General features: G+C 51.8%; 1 protein-coding gene and 1 pseudogene across 1 annotated transcript; one reads left to right on the top strand and one right to left on the bottom strand.

Annotated features, from left to right (window-relative positions):
• Window positions 1–27,104, bottom strand: MAP1S (microtubule associated protein 1S). Its single transcript, XM_060093860.1, has 7 exons — window positions 26,952–27,104; window positions 25,610–25,711; window positions 24,034–24,116; window positions 23,068–23,208; window positions 20,112–22,467; window positions 2,158–2,393; window positions 1–1,194 (listed from the first exon to the last, which is right to left on the bottom strand). The coding sequence occupies exons 1-7, from the start codon at window positions 27,070–27,072 to the stop codon at window positions 1,039–1,041; spliced, it is 3,195 nt and encodes a 1,064-aa protein (XP_059949843.1). The 5' UTR covers window positions 27,073–27,104; the 3' UTR covers window positions 1–1,038.
• LOC132485609 (serine/threonine-protein phosphatase 2A catalytic subunit beta isoform-like) lies at window positions 5,991–6,895 on the top strand (annotated as a pseudogene).
• Window positions 27,105–27,607: the final 503 nt, after the last annotated feature.

The following is a 27,607-nucleotide window of genomic DNA, read 5'->3' as shown; positions in this document are numbered from 1 at the left end:
AAAAAAAGTGAACCAGCTAATTAAAAATAAATATAAGAAAATCTCCCTGGAAAGAAATGAAATGAGAACAAAGAGGCAGCACCTGTATGTACTCAACAGTTTGGCCAAGATGAAAACTCAGGGTGATACGACTTCATGTATAAACAGTAACCTATCTTGAGACCCTGGACTAAGAAGTCTCTCCTCGTGGGAAAAGGGAGGTAAGTATTGAGGGGTTAGGACTTGGTCATAAGTTTTTTAAGGTCACCATTCTACCCAGTGCAGATGGCATCTTATTGAAAACACGATCTAGGTGTTTCTGTACATGCAGAATAGAGAGATCAGGGAGGGGCTTCATCAGGAGATTGATGTTTTGTAGCTTTTAAGTTTCAGATTGCTTTTTTTTTTTTTGGCCAAGCCAAGTGGCTTGTGGGATCTTAGTTTCCTGACTAGGGATTGAACGCAGGCCACATCGGTGAGAGCACTGAGTCCTAACCACCGGACCACCAGAAAATTCCCTCAGATTACTTTTTAAGACCTTGCTGTCGAGTGAGACTTTCCTGCCATGAGTGCCAATTATCCCTAGGAACAGAGGGCAACTTTTATTTAATGGCTTTGGAGCACAGAGACTGGGGTTCAAATCTCTGCTAGGCCACTAAATGGTTTGTGTGGCCGGGGTCTGGCAGCTGCCTTTCCCGTCTATAAAACGGGGCCCTCACGGCCGCTGGGATGGGCTGGAGGGTCATGGTCAGCAGCAAGCTCCACTGGCCAGGGGTCATCACCTGAGAGGCACTGTCTCCCTTGGGCCTGGGTTTTCCCATCTGTGACACGGAAGCCAGAGCATGCCTGACCTGGAGGCTACTGGGGATTCCACAGAAGCTGTCTCCCCCCAAAACTGGGGACCCACATAGCAGCAATGACCGCCCGGGGTGCTGCCAAGTCTCCTGCCAGCAGAAGGAACTGAGGCCACAGCCACGCGGAGTACCTGGTTTATTTCTGACACAGGTGCACCTCAGGACAGCGGCGGACTTGGGGCGGGGGGTGGTGCTGGGGGCAGGGCTAGAACTCCACCTTGCAGGCGGGGAAGGCCTCGTCCTGCATGGACACAGTGCTGTTGCTGCCCAGCACCGTGATGCCCAGCGCCTGGTGCCGGGCGTGTGTCTCCTCATACCACTCGTGCATCGCCACCGAATCGAAGGTGGGGATCAGGGTCACCTGTGGGTGGGACAGATGGACCAACGGTGAGGGGGAGCGCCCTCTGCCCTCCCGGCCCAGCCCCAAGGCATCTGAGGTCCCACTTCTCTGACCGCGTTTGTCTCCGCCTCCACTACCTCTTGCCTGGATGTCTGCAGCCGGCGGCCAGCCTGTCCCCGAAGTCCCTTCTCCTTCCCATGGCACCCAAAGGACCCTTTCACAACCCAGGAGACCGGACCACTCTTCTGCGAATTCTTCTCCATGCTTCCCGCCCACCCCCACCGCTGCCATCTCCCCCTCTTCTCTTGCCCAGGCCTCCCTCCAGCTCCCTGAATACACTAAGCCTGCTCCTGCCGCTGGCCTCCGCCCACGCTGTGCCGTCTGCCCGGGACGCTCCCTCTCAGCTGCTCCATAAGCTGTGTGCAAGGCTGGGTGTCAGCACACTCACAGGCTGAGTGGGTGGCCAGGTACCTGGAGGCTCCTTCTATCCAAATTCGCCTCACCCTTCAAGGTTCTATTTCAAGGCTTCCCATGGGGACAACCCCAGCCCTCAGGGTCAATTCTCAACGTTCTTGGCTGTGTAGACACCACACATCTCACCTATTCCTCCTGGCTGGTTCTCATAACATTACGGAGGTTCAGTGCCAGGGGTCAGGTGAGGTGATCAAACCAGCCCCACCCTGCGACCTCACCCAGCTTTGCTGCAGACAAGGAAGTGGATGTAACAGGAACAGAGTCCCGAGAGCTGGGTGGCACTCCTGCATTTGACCTCATTGCCGCATGGCCTTGGGGACATGGCTTAGTCTCTCTGAGCCCCACTCCCTCCTTGGATGCAGGTGAAGATCACACCAACCTCACAGGACAGTGTGGGCTCAGCAGGAAGACACCGGGAAGTGTTGACCCTGCCCAGTGCCAAGAGCTTGGGCAACGTCCCAGTGACATTTGCTGTCATCGGGACTGTCTCACACCCGGGTCGTCACGTACCTGGAGGTCACGGTCCCACTGCTGCTTGCCAGCCAGAAGTGCATCCAAGACAGCCCGCATGCCCTCTTCCTTGTGCTGGTCCTGGCCACTGATGACGTAGCAGAGCGCACGCACCCTCCGGAAGAACTCCTTGTCTACCAGGCGGGCACTGCCCCCGCTGGGCAAGTAGGCCAGGTCAAGGTAGACGGGGGAGCTCGGCGGGGCCAGTGACCCTCCTGGCCGACTGCCAGCTGACCCTGTGGGTAAGAGAGATGGGGTCAGTCGTGAGCTCTGGGGACAGGGAGGGGCTGAGACCCAGGGCCCGGGACAAGGCTCCCAGCTCCCTGAACCTCTCTGAGTGGCTCCCTCCCTGGCAGGAAGCCTGATCTCCATTTTATGGTTGACAAGCTCTCCCTGGCTTGTCCTGCAAACACCCCAGCCAACCTCTCAGTGCCTGGATACTCCCTGGCCAGTCCCTGGACACAGACATCCCCAGGGCCTGAGGGAGGGGGCAGCCAGGGAGGGCTCCCTAGAAGAGGGGGTTTTAGAGCTTGAGTTCCTAAAGTAGCAGTACCTGGAATTCTCAGCAGCATCCACCTGTTTATTTACTCAAGGGGAGCCAATCGGGCATTTATCAAACTCTCCTGGGCACCGCACCCTGGGGACACAGCAGTGACCCAAACAAACAAAAATCCCTGCCCTCAAGGTTGACAGGGAGCCAGAGTGGGTGTAGGAAGGAGAGCTGAGAGAGGGTGATGCAGGCTGGGCAGCCTGGATGGAGCTGGAGCAGCTGCTCTCAGGGCGTTGTCCATGCCCTGAACCCAAAGCCTGTGCAAGGGGGACAAGGCCACCATTCCTGGGCCAGTGAACTCATCAACTGATTGAGGACGTAGCCAGGTCTTGGCCACAGGAAGCCTGCCAGGTGTTTGGTGTCTTAAGATCATAAACGTTGCCCAGTCCAGGGTGTGGGCCCAGAAGGCTGCTGGGGCATTTGCAGAATGAATGAAATGCCCAGCTTTGGGCAAGTAGCGCCCCTCACTCATAACTGGGGACAGTGGTGTCGAGGACCCTGAGTGGTGCCCCAGGAAGGGAAAGCCACCGTGGCTGTGGAAGGCGAGAGGGGGACAGGAGCAGCAGAGGCAGAACAGCAAAGCGAAGACAAAGGGAATGTGGGCAGAAGCCATGGGGCAGGAGGACAGGGGTAGAGCAGGGACTGGTAAGCTGTGGCCTGTGGGCCAAATACGGCAACTGCCTGCTTCTGGAAATACAGTTTTACTAGAACACCCACGGAGTACTTACTGAGCTGTTTTTGTGCTACAACACCTAGTTGAGTGAGTAGCTAGCTGAGTAGCTGAGAGAGACCATCTGTCCTACAAAGCTTAAAATGTTTACCCTTTGGCCCTTTAAGACAGGCTTTGCTGACACTAATGTCGATGGCTGGTTTATCAGAAGCAGTGGTAGCAGGAGACCCTGAGTGGCCAAGACTGTGGCCTTTGGAAAGAGGCCAAATGCCCAGGAAGAGAAGGTCTCAGATGATCCCCAGCCTCCGGGTGCCAGCCTTGCCCATGGGCCCTAGGGGCCACCCTCTCCCTCTCCCTGCCACTGTGCTGGGAGCCCCTGACCTGCCAAAGGTCACAAGGGCCCATCAGATGCCTCTCTTGGAATCTGCCCAGGAAAGACAAGAAGTGGTGGCTCAGGGGGGTGCTGAGGCTAGAAGACAATCAAGAGACCAGGGTGGCCAGGAGCTGAGGACAAGCCACATGGGGAGAGAAGCTGGAGACGCCTGTCGGCTCCCGGAGGGCAGGACCACCCCAGGCAACTAGAATAGGGCTCAGTCCAGACCAAGCGCTCAGTGAACACGACTGGGAGTTATTATGACTGTTATCATTGCCACTGCTTTCTCACCAGCCCTCTCTTGGTAATTCTAGACCAGCTCTGACTGATGCAGTGGCCACCAAGCACTGGAACGTGGTGTGAGCCAAGACATGCTGGGAGTGCAAAACACGCACCAGGCTCCCAAGATGTAGTGTGGAAAGAGAAAAGGGAACTATCTAGCAATATTTTATATTGATTACATGCTGAAATATCATTTTGATATAGTAGTATGCAGGAAAGAATGAACACAGCAGGATTCTGGGACCATGGTACAGTAGGAAGCTCCAAGAATCTGCTCCCCATCTAGACAGTTGTGCTGGCAGCCCCTCAGCATAAGGTTGAAGCAACTTGCATGGGACTTAAAGGACTGTAAATTTTTTCTTCTTCTTTTCTTCCCCCTTCATTTTTTTTCTTTTTCCCCTTCCGGGAACCAAACATTTAAGCACTAGGACACTCAAAAGCAACTACCATACAGGGGAATTTAGAAAGCAACCACAGATGGCCAGCAAAAGGTACAGGATCAGAAAAGACGTGAGAACACCCTAAGTTTACACCAGACTGATCCCCAGCACAGAGACAGCCCACAGTAATCAAAAAAGGAAAGAGCCACATCAAACCCTGGGGAAGGGGAAAATTTGGATCTCAAGTTATCACATTATTAGATTCAAATGTACAGTTTTCAATAAAAAAAAAATCACAAGGTACATAAACAGGAAAGTATGGCCCAGTGAAAGGAAAAAAATTTAACAGAAACCATCCTTAAGAGAGACCAAATGGTGGACTCACCAGACAAAGACTTAAAAAACTGTCCTAAAGATACTCAAAGAACTAAAGGAAGATGTGGAAAAAGCCAAGGAAACAATGTATGGAAAAAATACAAATATCAATAAGGAGAAAGAAAACATAAGAGTAAATGAAAAGAAATTCTGGAGCTGTAAAATACAGTAACTGAAATGAAAAATTCACTAGGAAGATTCCACTCAAGGTTTGAACAAGCAGAAGAATCAGCCGTCTTGATGACAGGGCAATGGAAATTATTGAGTCTGAGGAACAGAAAGAGAAATAATTGAAGAAAGTGAACAGAGCCTAAGGGACCTATAGGATACTATCAAGAGGACCAACATACACATTATGGGAGTCTCAGAAAAAAAAAGAGAGAGACAGGGGCAGAAAGATTATTTCAAGAAATAATGGCCAAAATCTTCTTATATTTAATGAAAGACAAGAACATAAACATCTAAGAAACTCCATGAACCCCAAATAGGATAAATTCAAAGAGAACCAGACTGAGACACATGATAATCAAATTGTTCAAAGATAAAGACAAAGAGAATCTTTTTGTGGGAAAGAAGTGATAAAGGGGACGTTTATAGCTATAAACACTTTTATTAATATCTCAGATCAACAGCCTAACTTTATAACTTAAGGAACTGAAAAAAGAACAAAAGTAAATCCAAAGCTAGCAGAAGGAAGGAAATAATAAAGATTAGAGCAAAGATTTTAAGAATAGAGAGTAGAAAAATGACACAGAAGACCAGCAAACCCAAAAGTTGGTTCTTTGAAAAAATTAACAAAATTGACAAATCTTTAGTTAGATTGACTAAGAAAGAAAAAGAGAGAAAGAGCGAGAGAGAAGGGGCAAGGGAACCGGGAGTGGCCAGCGGGCGGGAGGCAGCGGCAGGTGCCCATTGTCCGGCGGGAGCTGCACGGAAGCCCCGCACCTCCCCGCGCCCTTCACCTACTCCAGGAGCGCGCAGCCCTATGCGCCAGTGCGGGCGGGGGTCTCCTGGAGGCCGTGCGCCCAGAACCACCCGCGGGGCTTGGGAGGGGTGTGGGGTCGCGCTCCCCGGCTCCTTCCACTCCCGCTGGGAGCTGGCTGCGGGCGAGGGCGCCGGGCGAGGGGAGCGGCTCCCGGCGCTGGGGTGCGTAGGGGGCGGAGAGGGGGGGCCGGAGGCAGCGGGGGAGGGGCTCGGGCCACCATGGACGACAAGGCGTTCACCAAGGAGCTGGACCAGTGGGGTCGAGCAGCTGAACGAGTGTAAACAACTTAAGAGAACCAGGCTAAGGAAATTTTAACAAAAGAATCAAATGTGCAAGAGGTCCGTTGTCCTGTTACCGTCTGTGGAGATGTGCATGGTCAATTCCATGATCTTATGGAACTCTTTAGAATTGGTGGGAAATCACCAGATACAAACTATTCATGGGTGACTGTGTAGACAGAGGTTATTATTCTGTGCAGACTCTGACTCTTCTTGTGGCATTAAAGGTGCGTTATCCAGAACATATTACAATATTGAGAGGAAACCACGAAAGCTGACAAACTACCCAAGTATATGGCTTTTATAATGAATGTCTGTGAAAGTATGGAAATGCCAATGTTTGGAAATTCTTTACAGATCTGTTTGATTATCTGCCACTTACAGCTTTAGTAGATGTACACATATTCTGCCTCCATGGTGGCCTTTCCCCATCCATAGATACACTGGATCATAGAAGAGCCTTGGATCGTTTACAAGAAGTTCCACATGAGGGCCCAATGTGTGATCCGTTATGGTCAGATCCAGATGATCGTGGTGGGTGGGGTATTTCACCACATGGTGCTGGCTACACATTTGGACAAGATATTTCTGAAACATTTAACCATGCCAGTGGTCTCACACTGGTTTCTCATGTTCACCAACTTGTAACGGAGGGATACAGTTGGTGTCACGATCGGAATGTGGTTACCACTTTCAGTGCACCCAATTACTGTTATCGTTGTGGGAACCAGGCTGCTATCATGGAATTAGATGACACTTTGAAGTATTCCTTCCTTCAGTTTGACCCAGCACCTCGTCGTGGAGAGCCTCATGTGACCCAGTGCACCCCAGACTACTTTCTGTAAATTCCTCCTGGGAAAACCTGCCTTTGTACGTGGAAGTATAGCTGGCTTTTAAAAAAAATATATATTTAAAAACAAAACAAAAAAAAGCAACAGTAATCTATATGTTTCTGTAACAAATTGGGATCTGTCTTGGCATTAAACCATATAATGGACCAAACTGTGCCATACTAATGATGAGCATTTAGCACAACTTGAGACTGAAATTAGTTCAACACTATGTTCTAGATTGGTCATTCTTAACAGTTTGCCTGCTGTGTTTGTAGTAACCACTTTCCTTGGGACTGTTCAAGCAAAAAAGGTAACTAACTCCATCTCCTTTTGCACTTACTTGGAGATTTTAGTTAGAGTGTTTAACTGGCATGGATTAATAGGGTTGGATTTTTATTTTTAAGAAGAATTCATAAAGCTAACTTCCACTTAATTCATTACCGTTTATTTTATTGAAATGTATAATTAACTGAAAAATTCTTGGGAGTACGTTGTCATAACATTTAAAGAGATTTCCCTTCATTTAAACTAAATTACTATTTTATGTTGATCTGCATTATTTCTGTATATTTGTCATGACAGTGCTTGCATTCTATTTGGTGTACTGAGCAAATAAACTTTCCATTTTAAACAAACAAACAAAACAAAAAAGAAAAAGAGAAGACTCAAATTAGTAAGATCAGAAATCAAAGTGGAGATGTTACTACCAATCTACAGAAATAAAAAGCATTATGAGAATACTATGAACAATTATACACCAACAAACTGGATCACTTAGAAGAGATGTACAAATTCCTAGAAACAAAAAACCTATCAAGACTGACTCACAAAGAAATAGAAAATCTGAATAGACTTATAAATAGTAAGGAGATTGGATCAGTAATCAAAACCTCCAGGGCTTCACTGGGTTTCTACCAAACATTTAAAGAAGAATCATTAGAAAGGAAAAAGTAAAGTTATCTCTGTTCACAGATGATATAATGTTATGTGTAGAAAATCCTAAAGATTCCACACACACAAAAGAAACCTGTTAGAACTAATAGATGAATTCAGAAAAGAGCTGGATACAATATTAACACACACAAAAACAACTGCATTTCTATATGCTAACAGTGAACAATTCAACAAGGAAATTAAGAAAACAATTCCATTTACAATAGCATAAAAAGAATGAGATACTTAGGAATCAACTTAAAAAGGAGGTAAAATATTTGTACACGAAAACTGCAAAACACTACTGAAAGAAACTAAAGAGAACATAAATTAATGGAAAGATATCCCATGTTCATGGATTGGAAGACTTAATATTGTTATGCCACCACTACCCAAAGTGATCTACAGATTCAATGCAATTCCTGTCAAAATCCCAGTGATTTTTTTTTGCATACATAGAAAAAAATACATTCTGAAATTCATATGGAAGCTCACTGGGATCCCAAGTAGCCAAGGAAACCTTGAAAAAGAAGAACAAAGTAGGAGGACTCACATTTCCTGATTTCTAAAATTACTACAAAGCTACAGTAATCAAGGCAATGTGGTAGTAGTATCAAGACAGACATATAGATCAATGGAATAGAATAGAGAGCCCAGAAGTAAACTGTCACATATATGGTCAAATGATTTGTGACAAGGGTGCCAGGAACATTCAATGGGGAAAGGACAGTCTTTTCCGCAAATGGCCCTGGGAAACTGGATATCAACATGCAAAAGAATGAAGTTCAATGCTTATTTAGCACCATATCCAACAATTAACTCAAAATGCAAAATATAAGAGTTAAAACTATAAAATTCTTAAAAGAAAACATAAGGCAAAAGCTTCATGACACTGGATTTGGCAATGACACCAAAAGCACAGGCAACAAAAGAAAAAACAGACACACTCAACTTTATGAAAATCAAAAAATTTTGTGCATCAAAGGACACTATCAACAGAGTAACAAGGCAAGCCACAGAATGGGAGAAAATATTTACAAATCATTATCTGATAAGGGATTAATATCCAGAATATATAGAGAACTATCACAACCTAACCACAAAAAGACAAACAACCTGACTCAAAAATGGGCAAAGGACATTTCTAAAAAGATATACAAATGCCCAACAAGCAAATGAAAAGGTGCTCAACATCACTAATCATTAGTGAAATGCAAATCAAAACCACAGTGAGATACTACCTCACACCCATTAGGATGGCTACTATCAAAAAGCCATAAAAGAGGGCTTCCCTGGTGGCGCGGTGGTTGAGAGTCCGCCTGCCGATGCAGGGGACACGGGTTCGTGCCCTGGTCCGGGAAGATCCCACATGCCACAGAGTGGCTGGGCCTGTGAGCCAGCCAACAAAAAAAAAACAAAAAAACAAACCAAAAAAATGGCTTAAGGTAGTCAATTTTTTTTTTTTTTTTTTTTTTGCGTTACGTGGGCCTCTCACTGTTGTGGCCTCTCCCATTGCGGAGCACAGGCTCCGGATGCGCAGGATCAGCGACCATGGCTCACAGGCCCAGCCGCTCCACAGCATGTGGGATCTTCCCAGACCAGGGCACGAACCCGTGTACCCTGCATCGGCAGGCGGACTCTCAACCACTGCGCCACCAGGGAAGCCCAAGGTAGTCAATTTTATGTTACATTAATTTTAGCACAATTTTTAAAAATTGAAAAAAAACAACAACACAGCAAGCCCAAGACTGCTATCCTTAGAAAGCTGACAGGTTGGCCCTTGGCTGCCTTCTGGGAACTTGGATTTCAGAAGGGTTCCCACCATTTCCAAAATTCCAGACTCCCCAGGAAGGGGTGAGCAAGTGTACAGCATAAACTACATTGCTGTACAAGTAGTGTAGGCATGGTGAGCCACTCTTCTTATCATTTGGGAAATGGTGGGAACCCTTCCAAATATATATATAAAATCTGATCATTCTCAGATGTATTTGGTCTTTATCCACAGTTCCCGCCTCACACCTCCTAAAACCCTTGGAATTTTCCGGTCAGTAAGAGCAATGGGAGCATCTTTTGTTACAATACTTGGTTTCTTGTCCTCAGTTCCTGAAACCACTTCAGGGCCATAAAAGTGAAATGAGTGTCTGTTATTCAAAACAAGCCCTTTCCAACACAAGGTTTCTGCTAATGAAGGTGACTTTGGATCCCACCCCAGGGTGGGGGCTGGTTGCCAGAAGAACCAATCATATGATTAAGAGGTTGAAACTTTCAGTCTTGCCCTTTGATTTTGGGGGAGGCGAGAAGGGCTTGAGGTTGAATCAATGGCCACTGGCCAATAATTTAGTCAATCACAACTATGTAATGAAGCCTCCATAAAAGCCCCAAAGGACCGCTTTTTGGCCCTTTTTCGGAGAGCTTCCACATCAGGGAAACAGATTGCTTCTACGTGCCACTGTGTAGGGCCCCAAGCTCCCTGAAGACATCAGATCCCTTGTTTGGGACCTCGTCCTATGTATCTCTTCAACTGATTGTTGATTTGTATCCTTTAACAGCGTTTTATATGTAATAAATTAGTAATCTAGGGAGTAAATGGGTTTTTCCTGAGTTCTGTAAGCTGCACTAGCAAATTAACCAAACCCAAGGAGGGGGTCATGGGAACCTCTGATTTATAGCTAGTCAGTGAGAAGCACAGGTAACAAACTAGACTTGCGATTGGCATCCTGAGTTGCAGGAGGTCATCAGAACCCCCAGTTTGCAGCCAGTTGGTCAGAAGCACAGGTAGAAACCTGGGATTGTGACTGGCATCTGAAGTGGAGGGTGGTCTTGTGGGACTGAGCCCTTTACTTGTGGTATGTGATTCTATCTCTGGGTAGAGAGTGTCAGAATTGATTTGAATTCCTGGACACCCTGCTGGCATCCAAGAATTGCTTGTTGGTGTGGGGAAACCTACACACAGACACACACACAGTGGAACTGGGTCCAGGAACCCTTTTTGGTTGGTGTCAGGAGTGGGATTTGCTAGAATGACCCTGGCTTACAGAAACATGTGGTTTTTTTTTTTTTTTTTTTTTTTTTTTTGCGCTACGTGGGCCTCTGACTGTTGTGGCCTCTCCCGCTGTGGAGCACAGGCTCCGGACATGCAGGCTCAGCAGCCATGGCTCAAGGGCCCAGCCGCTCTGCAGCATGTGGGATCCTCCTGGACCGGGGCACGAACTCGTGTCCCCTGCATCGGCAGGCGGACTCTCAACCACTGCGCCACCAGGGAAGCCTGAAACATGTGTTTTTTAAAGAGAAAGGATAAAAGTGTGGGGAATGAGCAAACGCTGATCCCCAGATAGCTACCTAGTCACCCACAGTATGAAACTGCAGCTCCACTGCAATCAGTTACCAATGGAATGTAGTAATGGTAGTAGACCCAACACCCAAGGAGTTGGCTCACTGGATATATAAGGAAATGCAAAATAATAAGCAGCATGCTGAATACACAGTTTCCTGGTTATTGGTATCTCTATTAGCCAAAATGAAAGTTAAAAAATGTGCTCATTCGGGTCTTGATGTTGAACCAAGTTCAGATTTGGGTAGATCTGAGGTTTGGTCATTAGCCTCAAAGCCGCCCAGAGAGGGAAAAATTATGCAGGGGCAACAGGAAATACCTCTAATGTCTCTGGTCACCAAGAAGGTAGTTAATGTAGGGGGAGGGCAAAACCAAGAAACAACTAAAACCAGGGGATAGAATGTAAAGAAACTGACTCACTTTGTGGACTGGTATCATCAGGTTCCTGAAGAACCTTTACCAAAATGGATCGTGAGAGTAACCAGTTTGGGGGCTGTGTCTTTGGTTTTGAAGGCTGCAGAGAAGAGCACATCTGGGTTGATGCAGGACCCGAAGCTCACTATGAACAACCACAGATTGTTCCAGACACACAGGAGGCTATTCCCGAAGGAATAACCAGCCTGGTCGACTGGATAAACCCCACTGAAAAGACTGTTTATCCTGAGAAGGGGGGACTGCCCAACTCACCCCATAAATGCCAAGTGGGACACCCCAGATGAAGCAGCTGAGATGCCTTCCTATGCAAGCCATGTGGGATTAAGTTTATAACTGGGACATTCACCCACTGAATATGCCTGTTACCCAGGTTTTGGTAAATGCTGTGATTAACGGGACCCTTGTTGCATGGGCACCCCATGGAACTTTACTGCTACAAAACTGAACAACAGTTCAAGAAGGCTTATCAGATCTGCTATCTCAGCTTCTCTGATGACACCAAGAACATTAAAGTAATTAAGAAAACAGGGAGAGACAAAGGGGAGAGTCAAGGGACTTGACCGAGTGGAGTGGTAATCTTCAGATGGCTGTTGAAATGTAGAATGAATAAAGCAGACACTGATAAAGTTGAAACAGGTGAAACTGAGCAGGACCCTGTGGGGCTCCTGGACATGGAAGCCTTTGTGTACCCTGTTCCTTGTTTGCAGGGAACAGACTCCAGCCTCCATGACCTTCCCTGAGACCCAAAGGGCAGATTCAAACAGTTGCTAATCAGGGAAGGGAGGGGATGCAGAGACAAGGGAGGAGCAGCCAAGAAACAATAGGGCAGCCTTGGGGCAGGGGCCTCGCTCCCCCTCAAGGGATACACATTAACAATACCTTTGAGCTCTTTACAGAACTAAAACCCCCAACAAATGGAAGATGTCAGCATTATTCATTCCAGAGAACAGCATCTGAGGCCAGATGAAAGAAACCAGAGAAGCTCATCAAATTACCTGAGACCGGATTAAAGGAGTACAGCCCGCCCCCACGCCTTAATCTTATCAACAACCCCGCCCTTGAACCACACTGCTATAAAACTCCTCACCAAATCCCCCCCCCCTCCCCGGGTTGGAGGACACAGTTTTTCAGGGGCATGAGCCCACTGTGCCCCACTCTGCCTGGCAAAGCAATAAGGTTGTTCTTTTTTTTTTTTAAAGCTATTCTTTTCTACCTCACCCAAAACTCTCCCTGCGAGATTCGATGTGGCACTGGTTCACAGAAGCCGAGTTTTCGGCAACAGATGCAGCACTGCCAGAGACTGGGTGGACCAGTGCAGCCCCCAACGTTTTGTTAAAGGGCCCCAAACAAGTCCACTATCTACTCTAGTTTGGAGGGATTTCGAAAGCCAGGAGGCAAAGATTACAATGAGAAACCTGACCAGGAATCCCCTGCGGGGAGGATTAGGAAGATTAATCAAGATAAAGACTGAAGCAGAGGCCAGGATCTTCTGGCTCCACCCCGGGGGTGGGGACCCAAGGCCATCTGCACAGGCATGGAGAAAACGGCCAGGAGAGGAAGGAGACCTTCCCAGGATTCCTAGATACAGGACCCCAAAGCACTGTGATTCCAACACCTGTTGGTGAGGTCTTAGCGGGGGCTAAGGTTAGACTGGGAGGAACTGGAGATGCAAACGTCGATGGGATTAAGGTGAACACTGGGATGAAAACTGGGGTGAGTGGACAGATTTTGTGTGAGGTGGTCACATCTCCTTTACCTGACTGTATTACTGGGATGGAGATCATGGCTGACTGGGGATTGCTTCCCCTACTTGATATCGTAAAGCAGAGGCCTGTAAGTCCACCCTCCGGCCAGTTTTAATTGGGGACGCCAGATGGGAGCTGCAAGAACTGCCCGAGCACACACGGGCGGCTAACACAGAGTGATCTAGAACGCCTGATGGACAAAAAGAGACGACCACTTTAATTCATGATATGCTAGAAGCTGGAGTGTGGGTACCCACGACTTCACTGTACCATAGCCTTGTGTGGCCTGGGGAAAAGACGGATGGTTCATGGAGTCTAACTGTAGACTATCGAGGCTTAAACCAAGTTGTACCACCCATTGGCTCAGCCGTTCCGGACACACAGAAAATGCAAGGAGGCTGCTACTCAGTGAGTGACCTCGTTAGTGCTTTCTTCCCTGTCTCGATCTCAGAACAGAGCCAGCAGCAGTTGGCCTTCACATGGGAAGGATCCCAATTTACCTTTCTTGTGCTGCAACAGAGGCATCTGAACTCACTGGTTTACTGTTGTGATTTGGTCAGAAGGGACGTGGACTTGATGCGGGTCGCCAGTGTAATCATACGCTATACAGACGGCGTTACGGTGATAGCGGAAACCAAAGAGCAGGCTAGGACTGATCTGAGTGCAACAGTGACGCACGTGACCAACTGGGGTGGATTAATAAATCCAGCACTGGTTCCCAGGCCTGCCTGAACAGTCAAATTCTTAGGAAGAACCTGGGCAGGGGCCACCTGGGATATTCCACAAGAGACGAAAAATAAACTGCTGTCACTGTCCTCCCCAGGACCAAACCAGAAGCCCAGCGTTTGGTTGGTTGATTTGGATTTACATCTGGGAATGTTGCTTCCATCTGTAAGACCACCCGAAAGAAAGCTCTGAGTTAGGGACCCGAACGAGACCAGGTTGTGTCTGAATTACAAACGGTGGCAGCCCTCTCAACTTGGCCGTTGGGCCCTGCCAACCCCCCACTCAGATGTGATTTGCGAAGTGTCTGCCATCCTCTGTATACTCTGCAGACTGGAGCTTCTGGCAAACGCCCACGAGCACCTCCCAGCAGGGACCACCGGGATTTTGGACCAGAAAATTCCAAGATGCTGCCGCCCATACACAGTATTTGAGAGACCATTAGTAGCCTGCGATTGGGCATTAATTGAGATCACCTCGATTACTGATGGACATAAAATAATCATGAAACCTGAGATGCCCATAATGTCTTGGGTGATGTTGGAGGAACACTCCAATGAACGCAGTGCCCAGAAGTGTTCCATAATACAAAGAGAAATGGTTCACCCGAGAGCACGCTGCCAGGGTAATGCAGGGAGGCACCCACTGGATCATGAGCACGTAGCCTCTGTTCCTCTAGGACCGACTTTGGAGCCACCTGAGGAGCTGCTGGAACCGACTGGCACGTGGCCTTGCCCTATGGACGGCTCTCAACTGAACCACAAAGCGCGCTTGTTTTATGGATGGCAGTTTCAAGATGAATGGATAATAACCTGCTTGGAAAGCGGCTGCATTAAGACCAGGGGATGGCGAGACCCTGATTGGAGGCAGCAAGAAGAAATTGGCTCAGTGGGCTGAACTGCACGCTGTTTGCCTAGCAGTGGTGGAAGAACGGAGCAATGGTAAAAGCCCCTATGTTTGGGTTTTTACTCCTGGGCCGCAGCCTGTGGCGTGGCTGTGTGGTCGGGCAGATGGGCAGTGGAAGCCTGTACTATTAAAGGGATGCCTGCATGGGGCGCGGCCTTATGGAAATCACTCTGGGGAATTAAGGGGTGTGTTAAAGTAGGACATGTCAATGCCCACCAGAAGAACCCCTTCCAGGTTTGGAAGGTCACTGAACCACCAAGTGAACGTTTTGGGAGGGCAGTCCATGAATGAGTCGGCATGGGGAGAGGGCTGCAGCAACGCAGAGCCCCACACATAGCCGGCAAGTGGATTACATTGGACCAAAGCCAGTAGCCCTGGGGCGGGGGGCTATAAATGAGCCCTAAAAGGAACAGACACCCTGCACTGGGTTTGCATACCTGATGGTAAATGCAAATGCTCAAAATACTGTAAGATTGGAACAGAAAATACTGTAACAATTAGAGCCACTGAGTTACATTTCTTCGGACCAATGGGTGCACTTTACAGCCCATACTGTCCAACAGTGGCAAGAGATGTGTTGCGTGTCATCCTCAGAGTAATGGTTTAATAGAAAATTGGAATGGGCGGCTGAAGCATTTGCTGTCTAAAACCAGGGGAGATACAGGCTTGAGAGGCTGGCTTACACACCGTCACAAGCATGTGCTCACACTCAACGTGAGCGGGGCTGAAGGCGGGTCCCCACTGGATAGATTCCTCCACTTTTCTGGGAGTGTGGGCTAGGCGGGGCAGGGGAGGATGCTGACGTGACTGTATAACTCTTCCCCGCATCACAGCAACTTTTTTTTTTTCTTCTCCTACTCGATGCAGTGGTCCCAGAACGAGGGATGCAACTGTGGGGGCCAGAAGCAGGGATGATTCCTAAACAAGAAACTGTAACTATACCTTTAAACCTTTATGTCAGAATTCCTAAGGGCCTGATGGGCCCGGAATGTGCCTTCAACCCCCTCTGGCAAAGTTGGTGTGGACAGTGAATGCTGCCCTGCTGCCTAGCAGTTGCAAGAGCCCACTAGTTCTGTACCTGTGTAACCCTACTCTATGTGAGCGGCAGTGGATGGGGCAGGGGAGACACCTGCCAGCCTAATTTCCTGGCAGCAATCTGGATCAGCACGGTGGCCAAACTAACGTCCCTTCCAAGAGTGGAGAAGTGTGGGTAAAGATAAATGACAAATGGAGAGGAAAAATAACAGCTGAGGGTAAAGGGATGAATAAGTGGGTTGTGCAATGAGGGAAATCCAACATTTTATTAACACCTGAAGAGAGCCTCAGAGCAAGAGAATAATATAATCTCTTAGCAGAAGCATACCAGATGCCCAGCAGGCTGAAGCTAGTTTGCTGAGATCAGCCCTGATTTGGGGACCTGACAAGATTGAACAGCAGCCTGCACACCTGAATGGCATTGCTCTGGAAAGACATTCTGGTCCTGAGATATATTTATGAACAGGACCAACTGTTAAAAGATTAAATGGAATTCTAGCAATGCGCCTGTATCTTCTGACTCCTATTTTTCGGGCTACATCTACTACAAAGGATAACATTTGGGAACTGCTTCCTACTGGGACTTCAAACTGTGTGGTGTATAGCTCCCAGCAGACTGATCTATGTAATCACTGTGTAATGATAGATCTTGACAATCAATTGCTTAGAAAGGTCCCTGGTTATGATGGACAAAATATAATGGCAGCATGCCCAACATGGGAGAGTGTGCTGTGCACAAGCACATGTCACCCTGTTTCTGTGGATGGAAAACGATTCATCAAAATAGGGAAAAACAGTGGGTCCCTGATGGGATTAAAGCAGTGGGCATCACATGGTAGCTCAAGTTCCCCTGGGGTACAGCCCTACCAGAGACAAGGCAGGCCATGGGAAGCCTCATGACATACTCAGACTAAATTAAATTACATCTAGGTGTGCTTACCACGCATCTAAGCCTAGTCTAGGAGACCCAAAATTTTGGGGTGCAAAACATACACCCTATCTGCACACAGGCCATTAGTACACAATGGCAACAAGGTCTCTGGTGGATTCAACAACTCTGGCCCACAAGCCAGAAACAGCCTTAGGGTAAATAGGGGCTAGTAGGTATCCTAGGACAAGTGGAATATGCTTTTAATGAGGAGTGGCATTCAGAGGAAAAAAATTAATTAGAATAGGCAGACTAGGGGGAGTTCTCTTCCAGGTGGAAGGCGAAGGATGGGAGCCAGCCTGGAAAGAGAATGAGGTTTTAGCAAAGTGGGTCAGGCAGACTGCCAATAATGCTGGATATGCTAGAACTAGCATTGGGAAGGGCCGTGCACCCTGATGCAACAAGGCCTCTTGACTATTTAAATACATATGCAGGCTGAAGTGGCCACGGGGCAGTGGCCCTCAATCCTAGCTGCTGAGACTCCGGGGCGCACACACCTATGGGAATGTTACGGCCCTCCAAGCTTATGGAAGTTCTCTGGGGACATTTATAATTTACACAGATGCACCCTGACTGCTTGCACCTCCAGTAAAGCTAGAAATAAAATATACCCTGCAGCACAGTTAGTTGGGATAGGAATGTTCTAAATACAACTCGTGTCCTCCCCATAGAAGGGAGGTGGGCCCTGCGATACAACACATGATGGAAATCAGACTCAGTACAAGCTTGTGAACTTGTCCCTAGTTACCTTGGAATCCGGAGCTAACTGAATCGTGGCCAGTGGTCACGACCTCTGTCCTTAATACCGTCTGGTATATGGGCAAAGGCAGATTCTGTTGGGAAGGCAAAGTGAACACGTCTGTAGCTCTTACCGATTTGTTCTGTAATGAAAATGAATTGTACAGTAACCATATTTTGATACGGTGTAACCCTGTCTGCTGGTAAGATTCAACTACCTTATGTAAATGAGTCTTATGGTAACACTGATACTGATGATCAAATGTATTGAGAGCCTGAGTTAAAGCCCCCTCGGGAGGTAATACCTGTGGAAAATGACTGGCCTGAGGAGCAGGATAGCTAATCACCAGCTGATTTCTGTGCTGAATAGTTCTGCACAAATTGATCGTAAGGTACAAGTAGCAAATGACGTTTCTCTAAATTGATCCCGGGACTTCCCTGGTGGCGCAGTGGTTAAGAATCCGTCTGCCAATGCAGGGGACACAGGTTTCGAGCCCTGGTCCGGGAAGATCCCACATGCCGCAGAGCAACTAAGCCCGTGCGTCACAACTACTGAGCCTGCGCTCTAGAGCCCGCGAGCCACAACTACTGAGCCCACATGCCACAACTACTGAAGCCCGCGCGCCTAGAGCCCATGCTCTGCAACAAGAGAAGCCACCACAATGAGAAGCCCACGCACCACAACGAAGAGTAGCCCCCACTCACCACAACTAGAGAAAGCCTCCACACAGCAACGAAGACCCAATGCAGCCAAAAATCCATCAATCCATCCATCCCTACCCGACACCAGCTTCTCCAAATGTCTGGCCTATTTATGTTGGTACTATTGCTACATCTAATAAATGCGACCCCAAATATAAGTGCTGTGATAGGTATGATTGCTTTGCTGTAAGGGATCTGTTCCACCAGGGGGTGGACTGCAGTATTGTGATCTGTAAGAAATACATATACTTGGTCATTCTCAGATATATTTGGTCCTTCATCCACAGTTCCTGGCTCACAGCTCCCAAAACCCTTGGAATTTTCTGATCAATATGAACAATGGGAGCATCTTTGTTATATTTGGTCTCTAGTCCTCAGTTCCAGAAAACACTTTAGGGCCCAAAAGGTGAAATGGGTGTCTTGTTATTAATAAGAAGCCCTTTTCCATCACTACTGGGTTTATGTTAATGAAGGTGACTTTGGATCCCACCCCAGGGTGGGGGCTGGTTGCCAGGAGAACCAACCTTGTGATTAGCGGGTCAGAATTTTCAGTCTTGCGGCCTGACTTCTGGGCAGGGGAGAGGGGCCTCAGGTTGAGTCAATCGCCTTTGGCCAATGATTTAGTCAATCATGACTATGTAATGAAGCCTCCATAAAAGCCTCAAAAGGCAGCTTTTTGGCCCTTTTTCAGAGAGCTTCCACACCAGGGAACCAGAACGCTTTGTGCTACCATGCAGGGCCCCAAGCTTCATGAGGACATAAGATCCCTTGTTTGGGACCTTGCCGTATGTATCTCTTCATCTGGTTGTTAATTTGTATCCTTTAAGAGCCTTTTATACTAAATTGGTAATCTAGTGAGTAAATGGGTTTTCCCGAGTTTTGTCAGCAGCTCTGGCAAATTAATCAAACCAAAGGAGGCGGGCATGGGAACCTCCGATTTACAACCAGTTAGTCAGAAGCATGGGTAACAGCCTGGGCTTGTGACTGGCACCTGAAGTGGAGGGTGCTCGGGGGACGGGCCCTTTACTTGTGGAATGTGATTCTGCCTCTGGGTAGACAGTGTCAGAACTGCAGGCAACTGTGGGACACCCGGTTGGTGTCCAAGAATTGGATCCTGGAAACCTTTCCAGTGTACGTGTGAGGTAGAGGGTGCCTGCACGACCAGCCCCAATAGAAACCCTGGGCCCTCAGTCTCTAAGGAGCTTCCCTGATCGACGGCACTTCACACGTGTTGTCACAGCTTGGAGCGCAGGGAATCAAGCACATGGTATGTGACTCCACTGGGAGGAGGCTTCCAGAAGCTTGTGCCTGGTTTCCCTGGGACTTCCCCCCATGTCTTTTGCTTTTGCTGATCCTGCTCTGTATCTCTTTGTTGTAATAAACTTATGAGTATGACCATACACCGAGTCCTCCTAGGCAATCATCCAATCTGGGGGTGGTCTTGGGACCCTCCACACAAATAAGTTTAACAAAATATAATATTAAAATTAATTTCACCTGTTTCTTTTTGCTTAGAGTGGCTACTGGAAAATTCACCACGATGGATGTTGCTCACATTACATTTCCATTGACGGTACTGCTTGAGCACCTTGGAATTGCAAGTGCTGGAAGAGTCAGACCTGAGCTTCCATTTTATTGGAGAAACTGAGGCCCAGAGAGGGTGGTGCGTATGGCCGAGACCACACAGCAAGCAGGGAACAGGAGGACTTGGGCAGGGAACCCACTGCAGGACTCCAGCCCCCAGGTACTTACCGGATGGACCTCGAGTGGTTGTCTTGGGGACTGAGGACTTTCTGGCCAGGGGTGCCCGACTTCCTTTGTCACTAGGCTCGCTCCGGGCGCTGAGTGGCCGACTGGCCCGGTCCCTACTGGCCAGCCCCTTGGTCTTGGCAGCGGTCACTGGAGTGGCTTTGGGGGCAGTGGTGCCACGGTTGGGGCGGGTAAGGGGCTTCCGGGTATGGCCGAGGCCCTCTCTCAGCCGGGCCTGCTCAGGAGGCAGCATCTCAGGGTCCACCATGCAGATACTAGGTGGGGTGGGCAGTGGCGGGGGTATCTTGAGGGGGTCAGGCAGTGGGTCACGGCGAGGGGCCCCAAAGCCCTCTGTGTCCTCATCCGAGTCCGCGGTGCCAGGGGCGGCAGGCAGGGGGTCCGAGTCAGACAGGGTAGGCAGGGACTCGCTGACAGACGTGGGTGGTGTCTCCTCCACCCCTGGAGCACCCGCCCGCTCCTGGGACCGGGCACTACTGTCATTGGAGCTGCCGGGGGAAACAGGTGCCGGCGCCATGGGCACAGCCTTGCGGTGCTCAAACTCACAGGGTGATACCAGGCACAGGTCCACGTCGTGTGGGGAGGCCGAGCGGAGCACCCGAGGGCCACAGAGTGGGAGGCTCAGCCCAGCCTCACTTGCGGCAGCAGGTGGTGGCGGTAGCACCTGCTCAAAGGACACGGACAGAGACTCGTCCACCTCTGTGGAGTGCGGGGAGCCCACCTCGGCGGGCAGCGAGGGGGTGGTCACTGTGGGGGACGCATCCGGCCCAGGCTCCCCACCCCGCAGTGGGCTCAGTGACAGTGGCCCGCTGCTCTCAGTTGGGCCCTGGTGGGCTCCGGCGGGTGAGGGTGTGCACGGCTCGGGGGTGCTGGTCGCCAACAGCAGCTCCAGGGTCTTCTCCTCCAAGCTGCCGCCCTCCTCCCCGGCTGGGCTCAGCCCCAATTCCAGGCTGCTCTCCTGGCTGGGCGTGGCCACCAGCCGGGGGGCCGGGGAGCCGCAGGCCTCCGTGGCGGGGCTGGCCTCTCTGCACCGGAAGCTAGGTGGGCTGCGGGGCCCATTCTCTGCTGGTGGGACACCCGGGCGGGGTGTGTTGGGTGCTCTGCGGGGCTTGGGAGCCACCTGGGCGCCTGCTTTCTTGCCACTGACCACAGCGGAGGCCGCCCGCCGCACCTCCCGGGGTTGGGTCCGAGGGGCGCTCGGCTTGGGGTTCTTCTTCACCTCCCGGGAGGGCCTGGCTTCTTTCTCAGCCTTGCGAGGGGCCTCAGCCCGTGGTGGCTCCTTCTGGGCCACCCCGGGGCGCTCCTGGGTGGGCCTGGAGGGTGCCGTCGTCCGGCCCTCTCTCCTCAAACTGTCCCGGGAACCCACGCTTTCCTTGCTCTCAGCTCGCCGAGGCCCCGCCAGGTCCTGAGGGGTCACCACAGGCTCCCGCAAGAACCCCAAGTGCTGCAGGCGGACCAGGCCATCCAGGAGGCGGGCGGGTGGCGTGCAGCCAGGGAACAGCACGCGCACCACCTTCTCAGAGGGGCCTGCGGGGTGCCACACCAGCAGGGCACACACAGAGGCCAGCGTGTGGTCAGTGGCGGCCGAGGGCGGGTGCAGCACGTACATGTCCAGGCGGCCCACGCCCATCTTCTGGAAGAGCACAGTGGGCTCGGCCGGCAGCGGCCCACGGTTCAGAGGCAGGGGGGTGATGCCCAGCCGGGCCAGGAGGCTCAGGGCCAGCTCTGCCTCATCCTCCCCGCGTACCAGCCGCGAGGCGGCTGCACGGGCATTGAGGAACACGATGCCCAGGTTGGGGGAGATCAGCCTGCGCAGCCGGTCATCCCCAGAGCCCCCGCCAGCGGCCGCCTCATCACGCTCCGCTAGCTTGCGCCGCAGCAGACTGTTGAGGCCGGGGAGGCTGTCAGCGCCCGCGTGGGTCACCAGCACGGCGTCCACCCGGTCCAGGTGCCGCACCAGCTTCCAGAAGCTTGACTTGGGGTTGGAGCCACCATTGACCAGCACGGTGAAGCCATTGACGGCGAAGAAGGCAGCATCCCCAAGGCCGCCAGGGAAGATGTAGCAGCAGGGCCGGGCGAGCCTGAGGAAGCCCACGGAGGCCGGAGGCTCGAGCAGCTCAAAGGGGGACGGCAGCTCCAGCGACTCAGCCACGTACTCCAGGAACTCACGCAGGCCCTCAGAAGCCGGCAGCTGCACTGGAGGGTTCAACCGCAGCTGGAGCACGCCCTGGAGGCCGGGCACTTCGGGTGCCAGCTGGGCCCAGTCACCAAAGGTCGGGCAAGTGATGGTGAGCTTGGGTGGGTTTGCAGGCGGGGGTGCGGAGGCCAGGAGATCCCGGATCTGTAGAGGGCGGAATGGTTAAGGGGTCACCTGGAGCCAGGCAACACCCAGCCCCTTGGGAAAACTAAGGCCCTTTGCCTGCCCTTGTCACCCTCAGGACAAAAACCCAGCCTTCCCCACATCCCAGAAGGGCCCATCACCACCGGTCCACCTCTACCCTCCCCAACCCTCTCTCTCTCTCCCTGCCCCAGGGCCTTTGCACTTGCTGTTCTCGACTCCTAAAGCACAGCATCCTCCAGAGAGACCTTCTACACTCACCCCCACCACCACCCCTGTGTACTGGTTCTTATCAAACCAAACGTGGTTTGCCAGTTTTTTGCTCATTTTGCCCCACCCAGACTAAGGGATTCAGAAGGGACCCCCATTCAGATGGGACCTAGAATCTGCGGTGCCATTTGAAGCCTCTGAGACATCTACTGATCTACAGGCCCACACACTGTAGTGGGTCATGGGACTGGGCCCAGGAGGAAGACACGCCACCACCATTATTCCACAGAGGAAGAAGGGACGATGTTCAGGGGGACAGCAGGTCGCTGGAGCCACTCAGCCCAGTGGGGACAAGCCAGGCTTCAGAGGCAGGATGGTGAGGGGGCGGCTTACCTCTTTGTCCCCCAGGACCTGGAGGAAGTGGCGGGGTGAGAAGCCCCCTGTCTGGAGCAGCAGCTCCCCCGTCTCCTCCAGGCAGGGCCCAGCCAGCACCAGCAGCTTGTGAGAGGCAGGGTCCAGCAGAAGGTTCCGGAGCTGAGAGAGAGGGAGAGTGTTCAAGGCCCTATTCTGTGCAGTGAGACAGTCAGCACCCCTCTTTGGGGTGGTCCCCAGACCCTAATCTATATATAACCACCCCACTCCTGTCCCCATGACGGCCTGGCCAGTACTAAACTAGAAGCCGGGACTGTAGCCTATAGGCCTCCAGTTGGGCTCGACCCCCTATCCCCGCTCCCAACTCCTGCTCATTCTACAAAGCCCAGCTCCAGTGCCCCCTCCTCCTGGAAGTCCTGCACACCCCTTCTGGGCTCCCCGAAGCCCACCTCTCCCTCTGGCCCAGCCCCGGTGCCACGGGGAAGAGGGGCCTGTGTCTGGCTCTGTCTCCTCCAGCCCCTTCAGGGAGCAAAAGGGAGCATTTTTGATCAGAGGAATCAACCTGTACAAGAGTATCTAGAGGGGTGTCCCGGAGCTCTATCTTGTTCATCTTTCTCATGGGAAATTGAGAGAAGAGTGCAGATGTCCACAAGCTAGAAGTATTAAGTCAGTTCAGACAACTAGCGGGGCCCAGCCCAAGGGAACGCACGGGACGCAAACATCAGCTGGGTTCTGCCCTCCCACCTCCAGCCCTTCCCTATTTCATTCCTTCCTCCCAAACTCCAGCCTTTTCTGATTCCACCCGCTCCCACCATCAGCTCTGAGGAGGGAATAAATCGAGGTTGGAGTCATCGGGGGAGGCTTCGCTGCTGCTGGGTGTCAAGAAGAGGATTTCAGGCAGCACGAAGGCAAGGACACATGAGGTGAGGCCAGGGGATGGTGCTCGTCCCAGCAGCCCGCTCCCCCCAGGAGCCTACCCTTCCCTACCTCGTCACACAGGGACTTGTCTGATGGATTCAGGAGGACCAGCGTCTCCAGGGTGTCTCCACGGTGGTGCAGGCTCCGCTGGCCTGTGGGGGAACCGGGCCCTGTGAGTTTAGGGCTGAGCCACATACATGGGCGTCAGCCTGTGACAAGGTCAAACCCTGCCTCACTGTGTAACCCCAGGCGGCCATGAGCCCCTCCAGGACTCCGCTTCCCAGGATCCCCAGCCAGAGGGTCATCCAGGGATTAACAGGCATGTGGTAAAGCTGCAGGTCAGGATGAGGCAAGAACAGGAAACCGCCTTGGCAGGCCCCACGCTGGAAAACAAGGCCTCCACTGCTGGCAGGGCCCAATTCACAGCTCTCAGCCCTGCGGGGGACGCCACTGTCACCCTCATTTTATAATCAAGGAGCCTGAGCCCAGGGAGGGCCAAGGAGGGTACACCCGGAAAAGGGCACAACATGGGCAAGGGCCCTGCAGCAGGACTGAGCTCTCTGTGTCTGAGGATCAGGAAGGGGCAGGTGGGGCTGCAGCGAGGGGTAGCAGGAGGGAGCCGAGGGCAGGGAGGCCTCATGGGCTACGGAGAGGGGAGTGGGGTTGATTCTGGGATCCGAACCCTCATCTGTCCCCCAGAGACCAGATGTGTTTCAAATATGGAGCACCCAGCCCTGGGTCTGGAGAGGCAAGGACCCTCTACTACTGGTTACCCTTTATCAGTTTATCACGGGGTTCTTATCATGTGCGGATATTGCCCCATTCAGGTGGGGAAATTAAGGCACAGAGAGGGGAAGTGGCTGCCAAGGCCACACAGAGCGGATGGGATTTCCAGCTCCCCCAAATGGTGAGGGTCAGGAAGCCACCCAGAACCACTAGGACAATGAGGCGACGGACACTTCCTTCCCCTCCTGCAGCGGCCTGGAGGTGACTCAACAGGCTGGCTGAGGCAGGGGAGAGCTGCAGGCAACACCCAGGCCCTGCCCAGCAGCTGCTCTGTTCACCCTGGTCACCGCAGAATCCCCAGGGAGCCACGGGACATGTGGGGCTGGCCCAGGAACCCCAACTCCCTCCTCGATCCTGCTTTCTCAGCTCCCCATCTATTGATCACCTACTGTGCACCTGGCCCTGTGAAGGAATCACAAGCATAAACCAGACATAGTCCCTGCCACACCAGGCCTACACTCCACCCTCCAGTCCCACTCAGCAGCCCTTCACTTTCCAAATGTCCTGTCCCTTTGACTGGGCCCTTCCCTCCACCCTCCACACCAGCCCCAGCTGCTTCTCATCCAAAAAGACCCTCCTCAGAGGTCTCCCTGTCCCCCACACCTCACTACCTTACCTGTCAACTGGGGACAAAAACACAAGTTCTTGCCTTGTGGGTTGCTGAGGACCAAAGGAACTGAGTGCTGGCTCAGGGCCTGCCCCTGCTCTGCACTCAGTAGATCTCAGTTGTATTATTACTGTTGCTGCTTACAGCCATTCCCTGACCCCCATGCCTGGCATATAGTTGGCACTCAAAGAACACCTGTCCACTGAATGAGCAGAAGGGGAGAGCTGGGGCATGCAGGGTCCCCAGCCTCACCTTTCACAATGCTGGAAAAGGTGGCTGAGTGCCGTGACACGAAGACCTTGAGCTGCTCATCGAGGCTGCAGACGCCAGGGTCAATGTCCCATGACCGGATGCCTGGTAGGGAGAGGGGGGAAGGGAGGTAGGAAATCAGCTGGACTTCCCAGCTCCCAGAATATTTCAATAACTAGCGGATGGCTGGTGAGGGCTGCCACAGGCCCCTCCCCTCAACCTGCCCCTGCACGTGACGGCCTGGAAATTCAGAACCATCCAATGTGCCTTTGGAGCCCACTGCCTCCACCCTCAAGGAACCCAAAGTGTAACTCAGGCATTTTACAGAGAAGACTCAGGACATCAGAAAGAAAGTCCCGGCCTCCTAAACAGTCATCTTGTCCCCTCCGTCATCCTCCCAACCCCACCACTGTTTTCACTGTTCCTCAGCCCTGCCAGGCACAGTTCCCATCTCTGAGCCTTCGCGTGAGCTGTTCCCACTGCCCAGAGGTCCTTCTCCCCACCCTTCAGGTCCTCTCAGCCCTTTGCATCCTCTGAACACTCCTGTAACCATCTGAGCTTAAAACTTGGTCCATCTCCTCACTCACTTCGGTACCCGCCCCCCAACCAGACCCATTAGTCCTGTGAGGGCAGGACTGAGCCTGCCCATGGTCCCCACGCTATCCCTGATGCCCTGTGGGGTGACATTCCTTAATCCTGTGAACCGAGATGTGTGCTGCCGTCCCATTTTACTGGCCACGGACGGCAGGCCCTGCCGATCTGAGAGATGGGGGATGGATGAATGCCCTACAATCACGGTTTGGGGTGCACCACGCCTGCCGGTCCCACCATGCCAAGTGGCTGCAGGTAAACCTTGCAGGTGCACCTATGACTCACATCCCCAGGTGCCAAATCCCCTGAGCAGGCAGCACCCGCCCACACCCCAATTAGCAGTTCCTCATGGAGCTGCGGAAAGTAGGCCCTGGAGCTCCGGGCCCAGCCTCCCCATCCCTGCTCCTCCCTCCAAGACTTCCAGGCCGCTAAGGCCCGAGGATTCGAGGAGGGCCCGGAGGGCGGGAAGCGGAGCCCTTGCCCATGCTGCCCAATCGCGTGGGTCCCAAAGCCTGGGCCCGTATCCCCTCCCCGGTCTGCACCCCGCTCGAGGCGGTGCAGCCCAGCCCAAACCCGAACGCTGTTTCCTCTGCGGGCACCCACGGCCTCTGCCTGCGCCCTGTGCCTAACGGTAAGGGGATCGGGGCACCGGGGCCCCCGGATCCAGCCGCCCCCCGCCCCATCCCCCGGCCCTTAGGCCGAGATGCGCCGCCGCGCCCGCCTCCCCGACACCGAGTTCCCGGGCCGGCCCGACCTCGTTCAAGCTCCTCCAGCACATAGGCTAGCAGCCCGGGGCACCCGCACTCGCCGCCCACCACGAGCAGCAGTGAACTGGGCGCCTCCACCGACCCGGGCCCTGCCGCCGAAACCGCCATCTTCGCGCCGGCCAGACGCTCCGAGCGCCCGCCCTGCTGTCCCCGCCCCTTAAAGGGGCCGGACCGGAAGGGCTGAAGACCCCGCCCGGAAGCCCCTCCTCGCCCGTTATCTGCCCCTTCCCGCCCATTGAGGTCGTGGGAGATGGGAGTATGGACACCTAAGGGTTGGCCTAGCCTTGGGTACCCACTTTGGGCACCCCTCCCAAATAACCACTAATTCATTCATTCACTCATTCATTCTCTCATTCATTCATTCACTCAACAAGTTCTGACTGCATGCCTACTACATGCCAGTCGGAATCTTTGCCCTCTGGAAACTCACATCACATCACAGTGGGCCCAGTCAGAACCAGGTCCCAGATGGTCCCAGTTCCCCAGGTCAGGGCTTAAGCAGAGAAAAGAGGGGTACCTTTGAGGGCTTTGAGGGATGCATAGGAGTTTGCAAGGTGTGGATGATGGGACAATGACATGTGAGGCATAAGTTAGATCATGTGCAAAGTTTTAAAGATAGGAAAGTACATGTGAATTTGGGACA

Source organism: Mesoplodon densirostris, chromosome 3 (assembly GCF_025265405.1).
Source record: "Mesoplodon densirostris isolate mMesDen1 chromosome 3, mMesDen1 primary haplotype, whole genome shotgun sequence".
Lineage (NCBI taxonomy): Eukaryota > Metazoa > Chordata > Mammalia > Artiodactyla > Ziphiidae > Mesoplodon > Mesoplodon densirostris.
This window is presented reverse-complemented; position numbering and strand designations above follow the sequence as displayed.

What these genes read in the sequence shown, in the direction of transcription:
- MAP1S (XM_060093860.1), bottom strand. Translation starts at nt 27,072, where the DNA reads ATGGCGGTTTCGGCGGCAGGGCCCGGGTCGGTGGAGGCGCCCAGTTCA. An exon ending in CTTTTCCAGCATTGTGAAAG is followed by an intron (nt 24,117 to 25,609) that starts GTGAGGCTGGGG and finishes GTTCCCCCACAG; the next exon opens with GCCAGCGGAGCCTGCACCAC. An exon ending in AACCACTCGAGGTCCATCCG is followed by an intron (nt 2,394 to 20,111) that starts GTAAGTACCTGG and finishes TCTTACCCACAG; the next exon opens with GGTCAGCTGGCAGTCGGCCA.